The following is a 15,140-nucleotide window of genomic DNA, read 5'->3' on the forward strand; positions in this document are numbered from 1 at the left end:
GATGCCTTAACCATTACACCACACCGGCTCTCTCTTTACTATCTATTAGGTGACCTAGAAAAATGACCGCTCTTAATAGGATAGTGTGAATGTTCAATTCAGAGATTCAGCATGGCGATGATTGAAGTCATCACTTTGGGATCCAAAGCAATTATTTGATTAAACTGACATCAAACTATATCAGAGACCTCCAGATTGGTTTGATTTAGAGATGTTATGGTCATTCACACATGGATTTGAATATCTAAATTGGCCTGATTCAGATATCTGAATCTTGTTGAATCAATTCTAGATTAACTTAGTGATTCTAGGTAGATCAACTCAGTACTCCAAATCAGATTTATGATTTTAATTGTTTGGGGCATGATTTGGACATGTCTATTGTTTCAGACTGAACTTAAAAAATTGTTTATGTACGTAAGTGAAGTGTGGTAAGGATGTTTTGTCACTCTTGCCGAACACTTTGTGATGGGTGGATGATATAAGCTGAAGGTGCACACGCAGTTAATGTATCCATGTTCATTTTATGTTAATTTTTCCCAGTAATTAAAGGTATATGAATCACTAGCTGCAAGTGTTTTCTTTTAACAATAAGGATTTTTCTATTGGCAAATGCACCCTCCCTCTCTGGGACACATTCCAGTGCATAAAACAAAATCATGTTGTATTTTTTAGACACACTGTGCAAAGACAGACCATCAAAAGGGGAGAAGCAAGACAAATGCCGAGTCTCCCACGCACCTCTGAGAATATGGTCAGAGAAGAACACCTCTCCAGTAGAAGAGTAAGATCCTTCATCTAAAAAATCAGTTTTAAGTTTGTTTGTTTGTTAAGTTTTAGACTTGGTTGCATTTTGATGATCAAATTGTGGTTTCATAAATCAGGTTATGCACAAGTTTCACACATAGCATGCCATCCATTTGCTCTGATTTCATTGCTCCCTTTGCATTTGTGAATGACAAAGCCAGAAATCTGGAGTTGAATATCTCTTCTTAAAACCAAGCTATGAGCTATAATTATGACCTCCTAAGTGAACTATTCTACTGCATAGGGGATAAAAGGGGTACCATAGAGTTCTGTCATCTCCCCTGTCTTATTTAACATCAGTACAAAACCACTTGGGCCATTTATCCAGTTTGGGGTATGGTAACACCAGAATGTGCATCTTTATTCAAGATGCAGAAGTCTTGACCTGGTGTCTGGGAACTGTAAGGGTCTGGAGGTTAAGAGGCTGGGACTCATCCTAAGCAAGAGGGAGTGGCTGTTGATTCAGAAGCTAAGTCCAAAAGAGTACCAGCTTTAGTTGTACATGTGATTATGCTTCCCCAGAGAGAAGTAATCTGCAACTTGGTGGTCCTTCTGGACTCATGGCTTACCAGTTGCAGCTATTCCTAAGAAAGCTGGTGCTGGTGGCCCTCTTCATCATATGTTTAGACTTTAAAGGGATTTAGAGATGGCCTTCGGGGAGGTATGGAAGTGGGGAAGGAAAGAATGAATCACTAAGGAGGATTTGGAGAAGCAATTATGCAGTCCAGAGATTGAAGGAAAACCTAAGGAAGACATGCCTTGATTTTGTTTAGTATAAGAGAGAAAGAGAAAGAAACTTGAATAGGATTTCAAGATTCTATTATTCTATCTTTTTTACAATAAAGTAGCATTCCTGGAATCCCTGAATTGCCAGTTTCTTGACCTCGCCTACCTTGAAGGTCTTGCAAGACTACTGTAATTGGCTCTAGATGGGGCTGGTTTTGAAGACCCTCCTGAAACTACAGCTGGTGCCAAATGCAGTTGTCTGCATGTTATAATGTCATATTATACCAGCAGTTGTTGGTTTGTTTCCAAGTACAATCAAGTTTCTGATTAAAATCTATAAAGTTTATATGGATTAGGGTTAACTAACACTTACCCTGGGCCGAAAATGCATGTTGAAAGTTGCCTCTCTCATCTGAGGTGTGGAAAGAGGCAATGCAGCAGTGAGTAGCTTCGGAAATAAGAACAGTGCCCTCACTTTGATGGTCAGGGACTTGGCATTTGGAGATTGAGTGTTCTGAGCAGATGTAAGTATCTGGGATGGGTGCTGGCAATGCAGTAAGTGGTTATTATATTGGATTTAGGTTGACTGCATATTTTCTATTGGTTTTTCCTTGTTATTCTTTGGATAATGTGGTTGCATATGTTGGCTTTTGTAAACTGCTTGGATTCAACTGCTTGACGTGGTCTAGAACTGGCTGTCCTAAATAAAGAAATACTTAAGAAACTGCAGTACTCCCCCAACAACTTCCTGGCTTGTTACCAGGGATGCCTGGGGTGGGGTGTCAGAAAAAGTCAAGTTGGCAATCATGACCCATGGGATTAAAGTCCCGCCCCTTTTTAACATGCATGCAATTCCTACTGAAAGGAATAGAGCTAGCTCAGGGTTCCTCAACCTTGGCAACTCTAAGCTGTTGACAAGCAAAGCTGGCTGGGGAATTCTGGGAGTTGAAGTCCACACAGCTTAGAGTTGCCAAGGTTGAGGAACCCTGAGCTAGATCACAGGATTGCAACTACCATCCTTATTTTTTTGACCCTTACTCTGTAAAGACCCCTAATTATTGTCTTGTTTAGCAGAGGGAGAAATGGACCACGACCATTATATATAGGACTCATGCAGATCCACCGTACTGAAAAAGGATTATGTTAACATTAAAACCCAAGTCAAATTTTAAGCATGCTGCTTTTGCTTAATCCTGTTAAGGAGATTTAAAGCTTTGTTTTGGTTTATTTCCCTTAGTTTCTCTTTTCCAATTTTTTACTGTATTTACGAGAAAGGATTATCTTGAATTTAAGACAGTCATCTCCCTGAGAGCAGTTCTAGGCAGGAAAAAAACCAAACTTACCTGTTTTACCCTATTCTCAGCAAATCTAAAATCATCTTCCTGTCTTAAAAGTTAATTACTTGAGGAAAAAAGTAACCTTCCTTTCATGTAAATCTTTGGATACTTCAGATTCCCTTTTATCAAGAGGCATTTCTTAGATTCTCCTGCGAAGTAAAATCCATTCCCTTTTGTTAATTATCCCATTTTTTCATTATTATCATGTTCATAAACCACTCTCCTGCTTAATCTTCTTCCATATCCTATTTCCTCTGCCTCCGTCCCCAGCCTGCCCACTTTCTATCACCCATTCAACATTTCAATTTTGTCATGCCTTCCAAAGAGATCCCATTGTTGTAGTCAGTTGATCCCAACTCGTTGTGTTTCTGTGGAGTCCTTGGTGCTCTCTGAGCTGGGTTGTGTGCTTGCAGATGTTTCATTACCTGACTAGGTAACATCATCAGTGTTGGTGAGTGTGGGGTTTGCTCCCTGTTTATGTACAGTAGCTTGCCCTGCCAGTGTTGCTGGGGTGTGGCTTTCTCCTTGGTGGTTCCTTGATTAGGGCATTGTTTTCTGCTTGATGGTTTGTCTGGTGTTAATCCCTGCTTATCTGGGTGTTGGCTGCTGAAGAGGATGTGTTCTGGTCTTTTTGTTTCCTTCTTAGCTTTTTTATTGTCTCTTTTGAATGGTGTGTAAAGGTAGTTTATCTCTATATGTCTGTTGATGGCTGCTTTGTCTGAATGGCAGGCTTTGAGGAATTCCCTAGCATTTTTGGATTTAGCTTGGTCTAGGATGCTCACAGTTTCCCAGTTGAAAGTATGGTTGAGTCTGTCCATGTGTTGTGAGATTAAGGAGTTTTCATTGTGTCTTCTGACTGCTAGTTGGTGTTTGTGGATGCACTCTGCTAGACTTCTGCCTGTCTGTCCTACATAGTGGCTGCGACAGTCCTTACACTGTATGTTTGTGTTTCCTTTGCAGAAACAACTGGAAGATTATCTCACAAAACTCTTAAAAATGCCCCTGTACAAGAATTACCATGGAACAGTAAGTGACGGTGTTTACTTTGGTCTTCTCAGTTGGTTAATGTTATTCTGTGATTATAATCTGATTGTTTGGTAAAGAAAGATCAAGTTAGTTGTGTGAGTTTTGACAGCTTCACTTAAATATATTTAAATGGTAACTTTAAGAGGTTTTGAAAAGTGTTTGGGCTGTCAGATCAGAAATACTTTGTGGTCAAATGAGAAAGCTTTAAATGATTAAATTAATTGACTAAAGCTTACAAACACCAGTGGCAGATTTTCATCCTGGAATGCCTTGCCCAGCTGTGGAAAATGCTGGAAGGATGGTCCGTTATGGATCCCATCCTGTGCAAACCTCTCTCTCTCTCTCTAATAACAGTGAATTCATGTCTGCTCTGAGCAAAACTTGGCTGAGATTGTTTCCTTGCCTCTTCAAGCATTCTGTTTCAAGCTTTCTACTGTTTGAGAAGGAAACTTGCCCTTGACAACCAAACCTTGGTTTTGCTAACTGGCTTTACACATTGGACCACACCTTTTATTAACCATATTTTGTTGGGCTAAGCCACAATGAGTTGGGTTCACCTAAAATAAGCCACATTATCCAAACCATAATGCAAGGGGAAACCAGATAAGCCACTAATGGTTTAATGCAATGTGTGAACTCAGCCATTGCACATCAGTAGTTAAAAGAAACTGACCCTGAAGTCAGTAGTATAAAGGCAGCCAGTTTAACACTCTATAGAACTGCTTTGTATAAGCATTCTGTATACAATACACCAGCCTTTCTCAACTTTTTTGACCCTGGAGGAACCCTTGAAATATTTTTCAGGACTCAGGGAACCCCTGCATGTTCAGGCTCAAATATAGGCTAAAAGTTACAAAATTACTATATTCGTTTCATGGGTAGGCCTGTATATACTGTATGCCTTAACAGTGTTCTTATACTAAAAATAATGAAACATACCTCTTTAAGGTGAAGTTGCCCGAATTGGAAATAATTTTTTAAATAAATCATGATCTCCCAGGGAACCCCTAGTGACCTCTCGCAGAACCCTAGGGTGTCAAGGAACCCTGGTGGAGAAACCCTGCAATACACAATTATACTATTTGCTAGGACTACAAAGTACTCTAAGTCATCATATATTAGGTGAATGAAGCCATTTTGATTTTGTAAACCATAGCTTATGTTTAGAATAACATAAACCTAGCTAGTTACACTTTTTTGAGCAAATCATAGTCAAAGAACAGTATTAATCCAGCCAATCTGAACTTTATACCTAATGTTCTTGTCCTAATGATAGCAGGGTGTCATTGGCTGTGTCTTATGTTATGAAGTAGATCTATTTGAGAAATTACCTCCCATTTTCCTGACTGGCTGTAACATAGCTATCTTCTTGCTTTCTGTTTTCACTGCTCTTTTATAAAGGAGGTTACATCACTCGATTCAAAGAGTGAAATTTCTCACATTTATTCTGCTTTTATTTTATGGTGTACTTTACACAGTACAGCAAGCTAGACTAAAATGGGATTAGGTTAGTTTGCAATTCAGGAGTGGGTGGGCTCTTAGTCATTGACTTAGCATGTGGTATGATCCCAAAAAATACCACATTAAGTCAAGGGGAGGTGGGGAGAGGGAGCATACTACTAAATGTTTACCAAAGTTTAGGAGTCAATAAGTTGTGAGAATCCAGAAGGCACTGGATTGTTTAGCAGCTACTTGCAGTTACGATGGTGATGAAAAAGTAACTTTACAACCAATCCTTGCATTATAACCTTCACAGGACTGCAAAGCAAAGGAAAGCTGAAGTATCATAAACATAGTTGTGGTTTCACTTAATGACCGAGTTGCCAGTCCCAATTGTGGTTGCTAAACGAGGACTATCTGTACTAGTAGAGACATTGCTATTCTTTTCTATGTTATAACCAAGAGCCTATCTGTACCTCACCAACGATGTGCAAATGTGGGGATCTGAATTGACAAGAGTTTAATATGACACAGCTCAGTCATAAACTTTTCTTTACCTGTTTTGTGGAACTAACATTGCATAAAAGACATTGCTAAGGCTGTCAGCAACATTTGATCACTTGAACTTCCATGTATAGAGGCTGTGTATCTCTAGCTGTTGGGGTATAACAGTGAGAGAGGACTGTTTCTCACGGTATCATTATTGGATTTGTCTAGTTTGCATTTACTTGAAACAGAATATTGAACTAAAGAAACCCTTGGCCTAACCCAGCAGGGCTTCTCTTTATGTTTTTCAGAAGGTGATTATAATATGTCAGCTGCTTGTGTAGGCTGACTAATGTGCATGTGTAATAACATAATTGCCTTCTGTTATAAATGCAGTATTATGCCAACTTGGCACTCAGAAATGTTGAGTCACTGGAGAGGATTTAAATATGTACTGCTGCCACGTAAACCTTTGCTCCTGAAATTTTTTCACCTCTCTCAGGCAGTGTTCTGCAAGGCAGGTGACTTCCTCTGTGGAATTTTACTGATTCTTCACCAAGTAATGTCTGGTAGCAGGGAGCAGTTCAAGCTCATGGAATAATTATTTCAGGGGCAGAGTCTGGATTCAAGAGGACAGTGTCCATGCACAGAAAGGAATATATATGTGTGCCTGCACATGTATCCCAGCAGTAATATTTCCTTGTTCTCCACATCCTGAAGAATAAAGTTACTTCCTACATTAGGGAGTATACTTGACTACCAGATACTGTCTAGGTTATGGTCTTTCAGCATTACTAGCTGTGCACTTGATAGGTCTTGGCTTTTCTGCCATCCCGTTCTGTTGCAGTACTGCATGCTGGATTACAGTCCGGGGCTCATCCTGGGTCCTATTCTACTTACCCTTTATACCCTTCCTTGGATGCCATGATTTATGATCATCATTATGCCAAAGATCCTCCTGTCGGTTAGTCTTTTGTAGTTTTCAGTGATGATGGATGGTCAACCATTGTGTGTGTGTGTGTCAGAAGCACCTACCAAGGTGCTTCTGTATTGAAAGGATTTGCCAGTGACATCACCGTTGCCTGGGGGGCTCCTGAGGGGGCTCCTTTCATGTCCCTGTTATTTTCCCACTGAAGTGGTACCTATTTATCTACTTGCATTTGCATGCTTTCGAACTGCTAGGTTAGCAGGAGCTGGGACAAGTTGGCGGGAGCTCACTCCGTCACACGGCTTGCACTCTCAGGTTTCGAACTGCCAAGCTGCCAACTTTAATGGTCCTCTGACTCAGCGTCTCAACCACTGAGCCACTGCGGCCCCTCATGGTCAACCCTGATGGAGTGTGTTTGTAAGGCTATGGACATCTTTCTCATCACCTCCAGTTGAATATGAATAAGATAGAGGTTACGGTGTTTTGGCTTGATCATCCTTTTGTGTCTCTGGGGCTCCTGGCTTGTCCCATCTTCCTTTGCCTGCAGCCCGGATTGATGATCAGCTGATTCAGCATGCATTTGTTCATTATACAGCGAGGTCACTCATTCTTATTTAAAACCAGTGACTGCTTATTGGTTTGGTAGTTGTGAACTCTTTACTGCAGATGGTATTTTGCAATTGCTGCATTTTTTAAAATTGTACTGCGTCTCTGTAAAGGCACATAATAAACATTATAGAGGAAGAGTATGGCAACCTTTGGCTTACATGCAACAATTCACTTGGGACTCCCATAGCCCACGTGAGTGAGCGGGATTAAAAATGTTGACCCAGTTTTGTTTGTTTAGTTCTGTTATTTGGAGTGGGGAGAGATATTAAGGCCTGAAATGAGTGCCTTAAGCCCTTCCCTCTCAAAGGGCAACTCACTCCATTAGCAGAGGATTAAGACCAAAGTGTAAAATATTGCCTTCAGCTCAAAAATGTTCATCTGTTCATATTATTTCTGTATATTAGCCTGATCCTCAGTATAATGTCCAGCCAGAAAGTGGTCATAGCATAACTGCCTTTGTTTCTGGCTTAAAAGAATCTGAATTTTGTGTCCCAAGGGTAGTACAACAGATTCTGTGGGATCCATCTCCACTAAACAGCTGTCACTTCATGATTCACATTTAATTCTCCCCTTTCTCCTAGAGGGATTTTTCCTAGATGTTTCTCTTGATGGAACAATGGATGTCAACACTGAAATCCCCACAGGCCTTACTTCATAACTAGGTTCACTGGAAAACCTGAATGAGATCTTGAGCTTTCCTCAGGACGGCTAAGAGAGTGTATAATTTCAGATTTAGGCACGGAAGATGTTACTTTGCTGTCTTCATGGAACGTTGCTGTCCTTCATGGAACTTTGCTGTCCTTCATGGAACTTTGCAGCCTTTAAGCTCAAGGCATTCTAATCATCTTAATGATTACTCCACAGACATGAGAAGATGACAGAACTGCCACACACATTCACTGAGTTCTGACAATGGTTTAATTCTTTTTTTTTAATGATGGGGGCAGAGTTCACACGTTGTCTTAATGGGCACACTTGCACAGCACAAATCTTTTCACTTAATATGTTGTGCAAGACTAACCTTAGGTAGTTAGTTTATGTTTCAGTACGTTATCATACCCAGAGTTAACAGTATTTAAGAATGTTCCACTAACATGGCCAATGTGCTTTGTTTAGCTTTGGCCTTAAACCATGTATGAAAGTACAGTGTGTGATCCTAGCCAGTATGCCTTATTCAACAAATAATTATAAACCAAAACATGGCTAGCACAGTGTGTAAACATTGGTATGATTTGTTGAAGAAGCCATAGTGGCTTTCTTAATATTGTAACACTTAATATCATAACACTAAAGCTTTATACCCTGGTTTGGGTTACTGTGATGGCTTAAGTTGATCACACTAACCCAAAAAACAAACAAACCAGTTCATTGCTTACTAAAATATGTGAATCCAGAGTTTGGCTCAAATATGGTCTGTGATTCCAGCAATAATGTACATTTTTCACCAGCTATGGAGATGGCAAAGTCTGTTGTGTGTTATTCCCAACTGATGCTCCCTGCAGACCTCAACAACAGCAAAACTTATCCAGCCTTTGACAAATGTAAACATTCCAAAGTATACCAGTACAACACTATAGTGCTAACCACATCCATAGGCAATCCAGGTACCCAATAAACAGGAATCTTAGTTCAGTTGTAAAACTTGACATCATTATGGAGTTCTTGGTGCTTTCTGAGATTAGTTGGTTGCTTGCAGACATTTTGTTGCCCAGCTAGGTAACATCGTTAGTACACTGATGATGTTGGTCGGTAAAATGAGTGCCCAGCTTGCTGGGGAAGGTGATGACCGGGGAAGGCAATGGCAAACCACCCCGCTATAGTCTGCCAGTAAAACGTCGCGAAAGTGGCATCCCCCCAAAGGGTCAGACATGACTCGGTACTTGCACAGGGGACCTTTCACCTTTCACAATGAAATGTGTGCAAGAAAACAACCAAGCTCAGAGAGCACCAAGAACTCCACAGTTCAACTCAGAGCTACAGATATTCTCTTCTATTACACTGTGAGTAAGAGCTCAAAACATAGCATGCTTCTCTGAAGTTTTCAGACCATCACAACAACTCTGTGGGGGAATGTTGGGCTGAGAGATAGTGACCTTCCAGTGTCCCAGTGAGGTATAATGGTTGAGCATGATCTTGAACATGGGCTTCCTCAGTCTTGGGCCAATACCTTAACCACTAAAACACACTGGTCCTTTGCTTGCAGAAGATTCTAGGTTCAGTTCCCTTCTGGCAAAAATAATCAGAGTATGGAAGATTGGAGAGGCTTCTGCATGAGCCCTTGAAAATCTGCCAGCACTCAGAGGCTGTAACATGCCTACTGGTGGTTTTCTCAACCCAGTTTTCTGGGTTTTCTACATAATGGATTGGACCATAAACTAACCACATGGGTTGGGTTTACACAACGTACTAAATGCAGTTAACTAGTTTGTGGTTCTGGGTTTTGGGGGATGCCACAGAAAAAACAAGATGGGTCTAGATAAAACTGACTCACCATATGGCCACTTTCTCCATTCCCCCTGACCACAACAAGTTTTATCTTAGAAGATAATGGCTGACATGGACATTTTCAATAACTTTTGCTCTTGAGTATTGGGAGATGACACTTGGAACCAAGAATTATGGCAAGATTAAATGTTGTAGATTCCTCCCCATTTCATACACAATTTGGTGCTGCCTTGATATGAGATCCCATGTCACAGGAAAAAAAGCGTTTTCAGTGGGATTGGATTTAGCATCCCAATAACATTGGAGTAAAGCAATATGTAACCTGTTTCTCGATTTTTGCATTAACTAATAGAAATTGTTCCTCTTCCCTTTCTATTTCTCCTTTCAGATGGAATTCCTTGGTGTAAGTCAGCTGTCATTTATCCATGATTTAGGACCTAAGGGCATGTAAGTTGACACCATTTGAGTCCTAGGGCCTCTTTGTGAATGGTATGTTTATTGAAAACATTTCTGTTTGCAGCTCAGGGTTTACAGAACATTTAACTAGGACATATAACTATTCCACAACTAAACTTCGTTTAGTGTCTTGCTCTGGAAGGTGAAGCAGTTGTGTTCCACACCCTTCATGCAAGTTGTCTATCTTTATTTGAAGGGTTGTCACTCCAGTTCAAACAAAGAATATTAAGAGTGGAGAACAGGGGCATTGAAGCTGTATGTATAACCCGACACATGCTCATTTGATGCAGATTTCTGCTTTTCTAATCCTCTGGTGGGGAAAGTTGGTTAAATATTCTGGTTTTGGAGGATGGTATAGAGAAAGATACAGCAAGGTGACAGCAGCTAGTCAATGTGACTAATCTTGAAAAAGCTAATCAGGGTTGTCTGTGGTTAGTACAGGGATGGGAGAACATTGGGAAATCCTAGAGCTGTAGGGTAGCTGGAAGAAGTAGTGATAAACTACATCCATACATACTATTGCAAGAAAACAGCATGGGGGTATCCATGTATTCATCAGAAGCTGAGCTTGACTTGAGGGACACTTTATGCAGGTTTGCAGGATGAGAAGCTGTGAACTTGTCAGCCAGCTCCTGTTTCTATTTCTATAGCAGCAACTTGAGTTAGTAAATGGAAACATGTTGTGAAAGGTTTCCCCTTCTAATTCCTGCAAACTACAACGTTGCTGAAAGGAAAGCTGTAGGATCAGATTAAATGATAGCAACCTAAGGAGGACAAGGAAAGCCTGAGGTCGGCCGTGGTGGCAGGAGACAAGATAAAGCCAAGTGCCTGTTCCACACATTGGACCAAAGCAGCCCATGGTGTCAGGCTTCACACCAGGGCTGAGCTATAAATCTCAGCCCCCCCAGACATTTCAGCCCTTATTCAGGGGTTGGCTTACTTGGCAGAAGACCCCAAAATAACTTGGCCAGTAGCCTTTTTATTGCTGACAAGAATGAAACCATATACACAGATGATGTTCTTTGCAGTGCGAAGAAGCATTTACATAGATCTGTGTTCCAGAGTTCAAACTCTAGGCTTTTTCCTTCTGCCTTTCTGAATTAACAGATACTTGGCAGTTTGCATGGTACTCTGGGACAGCTGAGACATATTTAAATGACAGTCTTTTCTGGCCTGGGAACTGCTGGTTGCCACCTTGCCAGATTCAGCTGTTATACCTGGCTTAGGAAGAAACTTGCCACATCTCAAAAGACAGAACTTCATTCCAGCACCAAGAGGTTTATATTTCAAGCATATCCTGGCTGATGAGATACTTGTACAGCTGTAAAGAGTAAATATGTGTACTTACTGAGTAGCATTCAGTTGGGTGAACCTTGCTCTCTGTTAAATTAGTATTTCAATCCTTCTAAAACATTTAGCTTCTCTTTTGCAAATGTGTCTTATTTTCTGACTATCTATTGGGTCTGGCCATTTATACAAACTGCTCTGAGTATCTTCAGCAAAGGATTGTTACCTTGTCATGGTGCTGGAGCTTGAGCACCTCAATGATGCCATGAACTAAACCGTGAAGGGCCACCCAAGACGGGAAGGTCATGACAGAGGGTCAGACTAAATGTGATCCCTGCGGAAGGTAATGGCAACCCACCCCAGTATTCTTGCCGTGAAAACTCAATGGATCAGTACAACCAGAGATATGTCGGTATACCATCGGAAGATGAGACCCCCAGGTCGGAAGATGGTCAAAATGCTACTGGGGAGGAACAGAGGATGAGTTCAACTAGCCCCAGACGTGATGACGCAGCTAGCTCAAAGCCGAAAGGACGGCTAGCGGCCGACGGTGCTGGTGGTGAACGGCGAATCCGATGTTCTAAGGATCAACACACCATTGGAACCTGGAATGTAAGATCTATGAGCCAAGGCAAATTGGATGTGGTTATTGGTGAGATGTCAAGATTAAAGATAGACATTTTGGGCATCAGTGAACTGAAATGGACTGGAATGGGCCACTTCACATCAGATGACCACCAGATCTACTACTGTGGACAAGAGGACCACAGAAGAAATGGAGTAGCCTTCATAATTAATAGTCAAGTGGCTAAAGCAGTGCTTGGATACAATCCAAAAAATGATAGAATGATCTCAATTTGAATTCAGGGCAAGCCATCTAACATCACAGTGATCCAAATATACGCCCCAACCACAGATGCTGAAGAAGCTGAAGTAGAGCGGTTCTATGAGGATCTGCAGCACCTGCTGGACAACACGCCTAAAAGAGATGTTACTTTCATCACAGGAGACTGGAATGCTAAGGTGGGCAGTCAAATGACACCTGGAATTACAGGTAAGCATGGCCTGGGAGAACAAAACGAAGCAGGACATAGGCTGATAGAATGTTGCCAAGACAACTCACTCTGCATAACAAACACTCTCTTCCAACAACCTAAGAGATGGCTTTATACATGGACTTCACCAGATGGACAACACCGAAATCAGATTGACTACATCCTTTGCAGCCAAAGGTGGCGGACATCTATACAGTCGGTAAAAACAAGACCTGGAGCTGACTGTAGTTCAGATCACAAACTTCTTCTTGCACAATTTAGGATCAGACTCAAGAGATTAGGGAAGACCCACAGATCAGCTAGATATGAGCTCACTAATATTCCTAAGGAATATGCAGTGGTGGTGAAGAATCGATTTAAGGGACTGGACTTAGTAGATAGGGTCCCGGAAGAACTATGGACAGAAGTTCGCAACATTGTTCAGGAGGCGGCAACAAAATACATCCCAAAGAAAGAGAAAACCAAGAAGGCAAAATGGCTGTCTGCTGAGACACTAGAAGTAGCCCAAGAAAGAAGGAGAGCAAAAGGCAACAGTGATAGGGGGAGATATGCCCGATTAAATGCAAAATTCCAGAGGTTAGCCAGAAGAGATAAGAAATTATTTGTAAACAAGCAATGTGCGGAAGTGGAAGAAGATAATAGAATAGGAAGGACAAGAGACCTCTTCCAGAAAATTAGAAACATCGGAGATAAATTCCAGGCCAAAATGGGCATGATCAAAAACAAAGATGGCAAGGACCTAACAGAAGAAGAAGAGATCAGGAAAAGGTGGCAAGAATATACAGAAGACCTGTATAGGAAGGATAACAATATCGGGGATAGCTTTGATGGTGTGGTCAGTGAGCTAGAGCCAGACATCCTGAAGAGTGAGGTTGAATGGGCCTTAAGAAGCATTGCTAACTACAAGGCAGCAGGAGACGACAGCATCCCAGCTGAACTGTTCAAAATCTTGCAAGATGATGCTGTCAAGGTAATGCATGCTATATGCCAGCAAATTTGGAAAACAAGAATGGCCATCAGATTGGAAAAAATCAACTTATAGCCCCATACCAAAAAAGGGAAACACTAAAGAATGTTCAAACTATCGAACAGTGGCACTCATTTCACATGCCAGTAAGGTAATGCTCAAGATCCTGCAAGGTAGACTTCAGCAATTCATGGAGCGAGAATTGCCAGATGTACAAGCTGGGTTTAGAAAAGGCAGAGGAACTAGGGACCAAATTGCCAATATCTGCTGGATAATGGAAAAAGCCAGGGAATTTCAGAAAAACATCTATTTCTGTTTTATTGACTATTCTAAAGCCTTTGACTGTGTGGACCATAACAAATTGTGGCAAGTTCTTAGCGGTATGGGGATACCAAGTCATCTTGTCTGCCTCCTGAAGAATCTGTATAACAACCAAGTAGCAACAGTAAGAACAGACCACGGAACAACGGACCGGTTTAAGATTGGGAAAGGAGTACGGCAGGGCTGTATACTCTCACCCTACCTATTCAACTTGTACGCAGAACACATCATGCGACAAGCTGGGCTTGAGGAATCCAAGGCTGGAGTTAAAATCACTGGCAGAAACGTTAACTATCTCAGATATGCAGATGATACCACTTTGATGGCTGAAAGCGAACTGAGGAGCCTTATGATGAAGGTGAAAGAAGAAAGTGCAAAAGCTGGCTTGCAGCTAAACCTGAAAAAAACCAAGATTATGGCAACCAGCTTGATTGATAACTGGCAAATAGAGGGAGAAAATGTAGAAGCAGTGAAAGACTTTGTATTTCTAGGTGCGAAGATTGCTGCAGATGCTGACTGCAGTCAGGAAATCAGAAGACGCTTAATCCTTGGGAGAAGAGCAATGACAAATCTCGATAAAATAGTTAAGAGCAGAGACGTCACACTGACAACAAAGGTCCGCATAGTTAAAGCAATGGTGTTCCCCATAGTAACATATGGCTGCGAGAGCTGGACCATAAGGAAGGCTGAGAGAAGGAAGATCGATGCTTTGGAACTGTGGTGTTGGAGGAAAATTCTGAGAGTGCCTTGGACTGCAAGAAGATCAAACCAGTCCATCCTCCAGGAAATCAAGCCAGACTGCTCACTTGAGGGAATGATATTAAAGGCAAAACTGAAATACTTTGGCCACATAATGAGAAGACAGGACACCCTGGAGAAGATGCTGATGCTAGGGAGAGTGGCGGGCAAAAGGAAGAGGGGCCGACCAAGGGCAAGGAGGATGGATGATATTCTAGAGGTGACGGACTCGTCCCTGGGGGAGCTGGGGATGTTGACGACCGACAGGAAGCTTTGGCGTGGGCTGGTCCATGAAGTCACGAAGAGTTGGAAGCGACTAAACGAATAAACAACAAAAAAAAGCTCTGAGTATGTCTGTGCTGACTGTATAAATTAGATATGCTAAGATTTAAGGGAAGTTGGAAACGGTGTCAGGATCTAAAGATAATCATGGTATTTTGGCTAACAACATTATCCTATGTGTACTTACCAAAGTAAGTCAATTTAATTCAGCATAAGTGTCCATAAGATTG

General features: G+C 41.4%; 1 protein-coding gene across 1 annotated transcript in view; it reads left to right on the forward strand.

Moving 5' to 3' along the window:
* The window catches only part of PLD1 (phospholipase D1), a 138,578-nt gene that overhangs the window by 52,461 nt on the left and 70,977 nt on the right, over positions 1-15,140 (forward strand). The window contains exons 5-7 of the mRNA XM_063306443.1: positions 676-784; positions 3,831-3,896; positions 10,193-10,251. Coding sequence (XP_063162513.1) covers positions 676-784; positions 3,831-3,896; positions 10,193-10,251 — 234 coding nt within the window. The remainder of the gene's footprint in view (positions 1-675; positions 785-3,830; positions 3,897-10,192; positions 10,252-15,140) is intronic.

This window comes from Candoia aspera, chromosome 6, assembly GCF_035149785.1.
Source record: "Candoia aspera isolate rCanAsp1 chromosome 6, rCanAsp1.hap2, whole genome shotgun sequence".
Classification (NCBI taxonomy): domain Eukaryota; kingdom Metazoa; phylum Chordata; class Lepidosauria; order Squamata; family Boidae; genus Candoia; species Candoia aspera.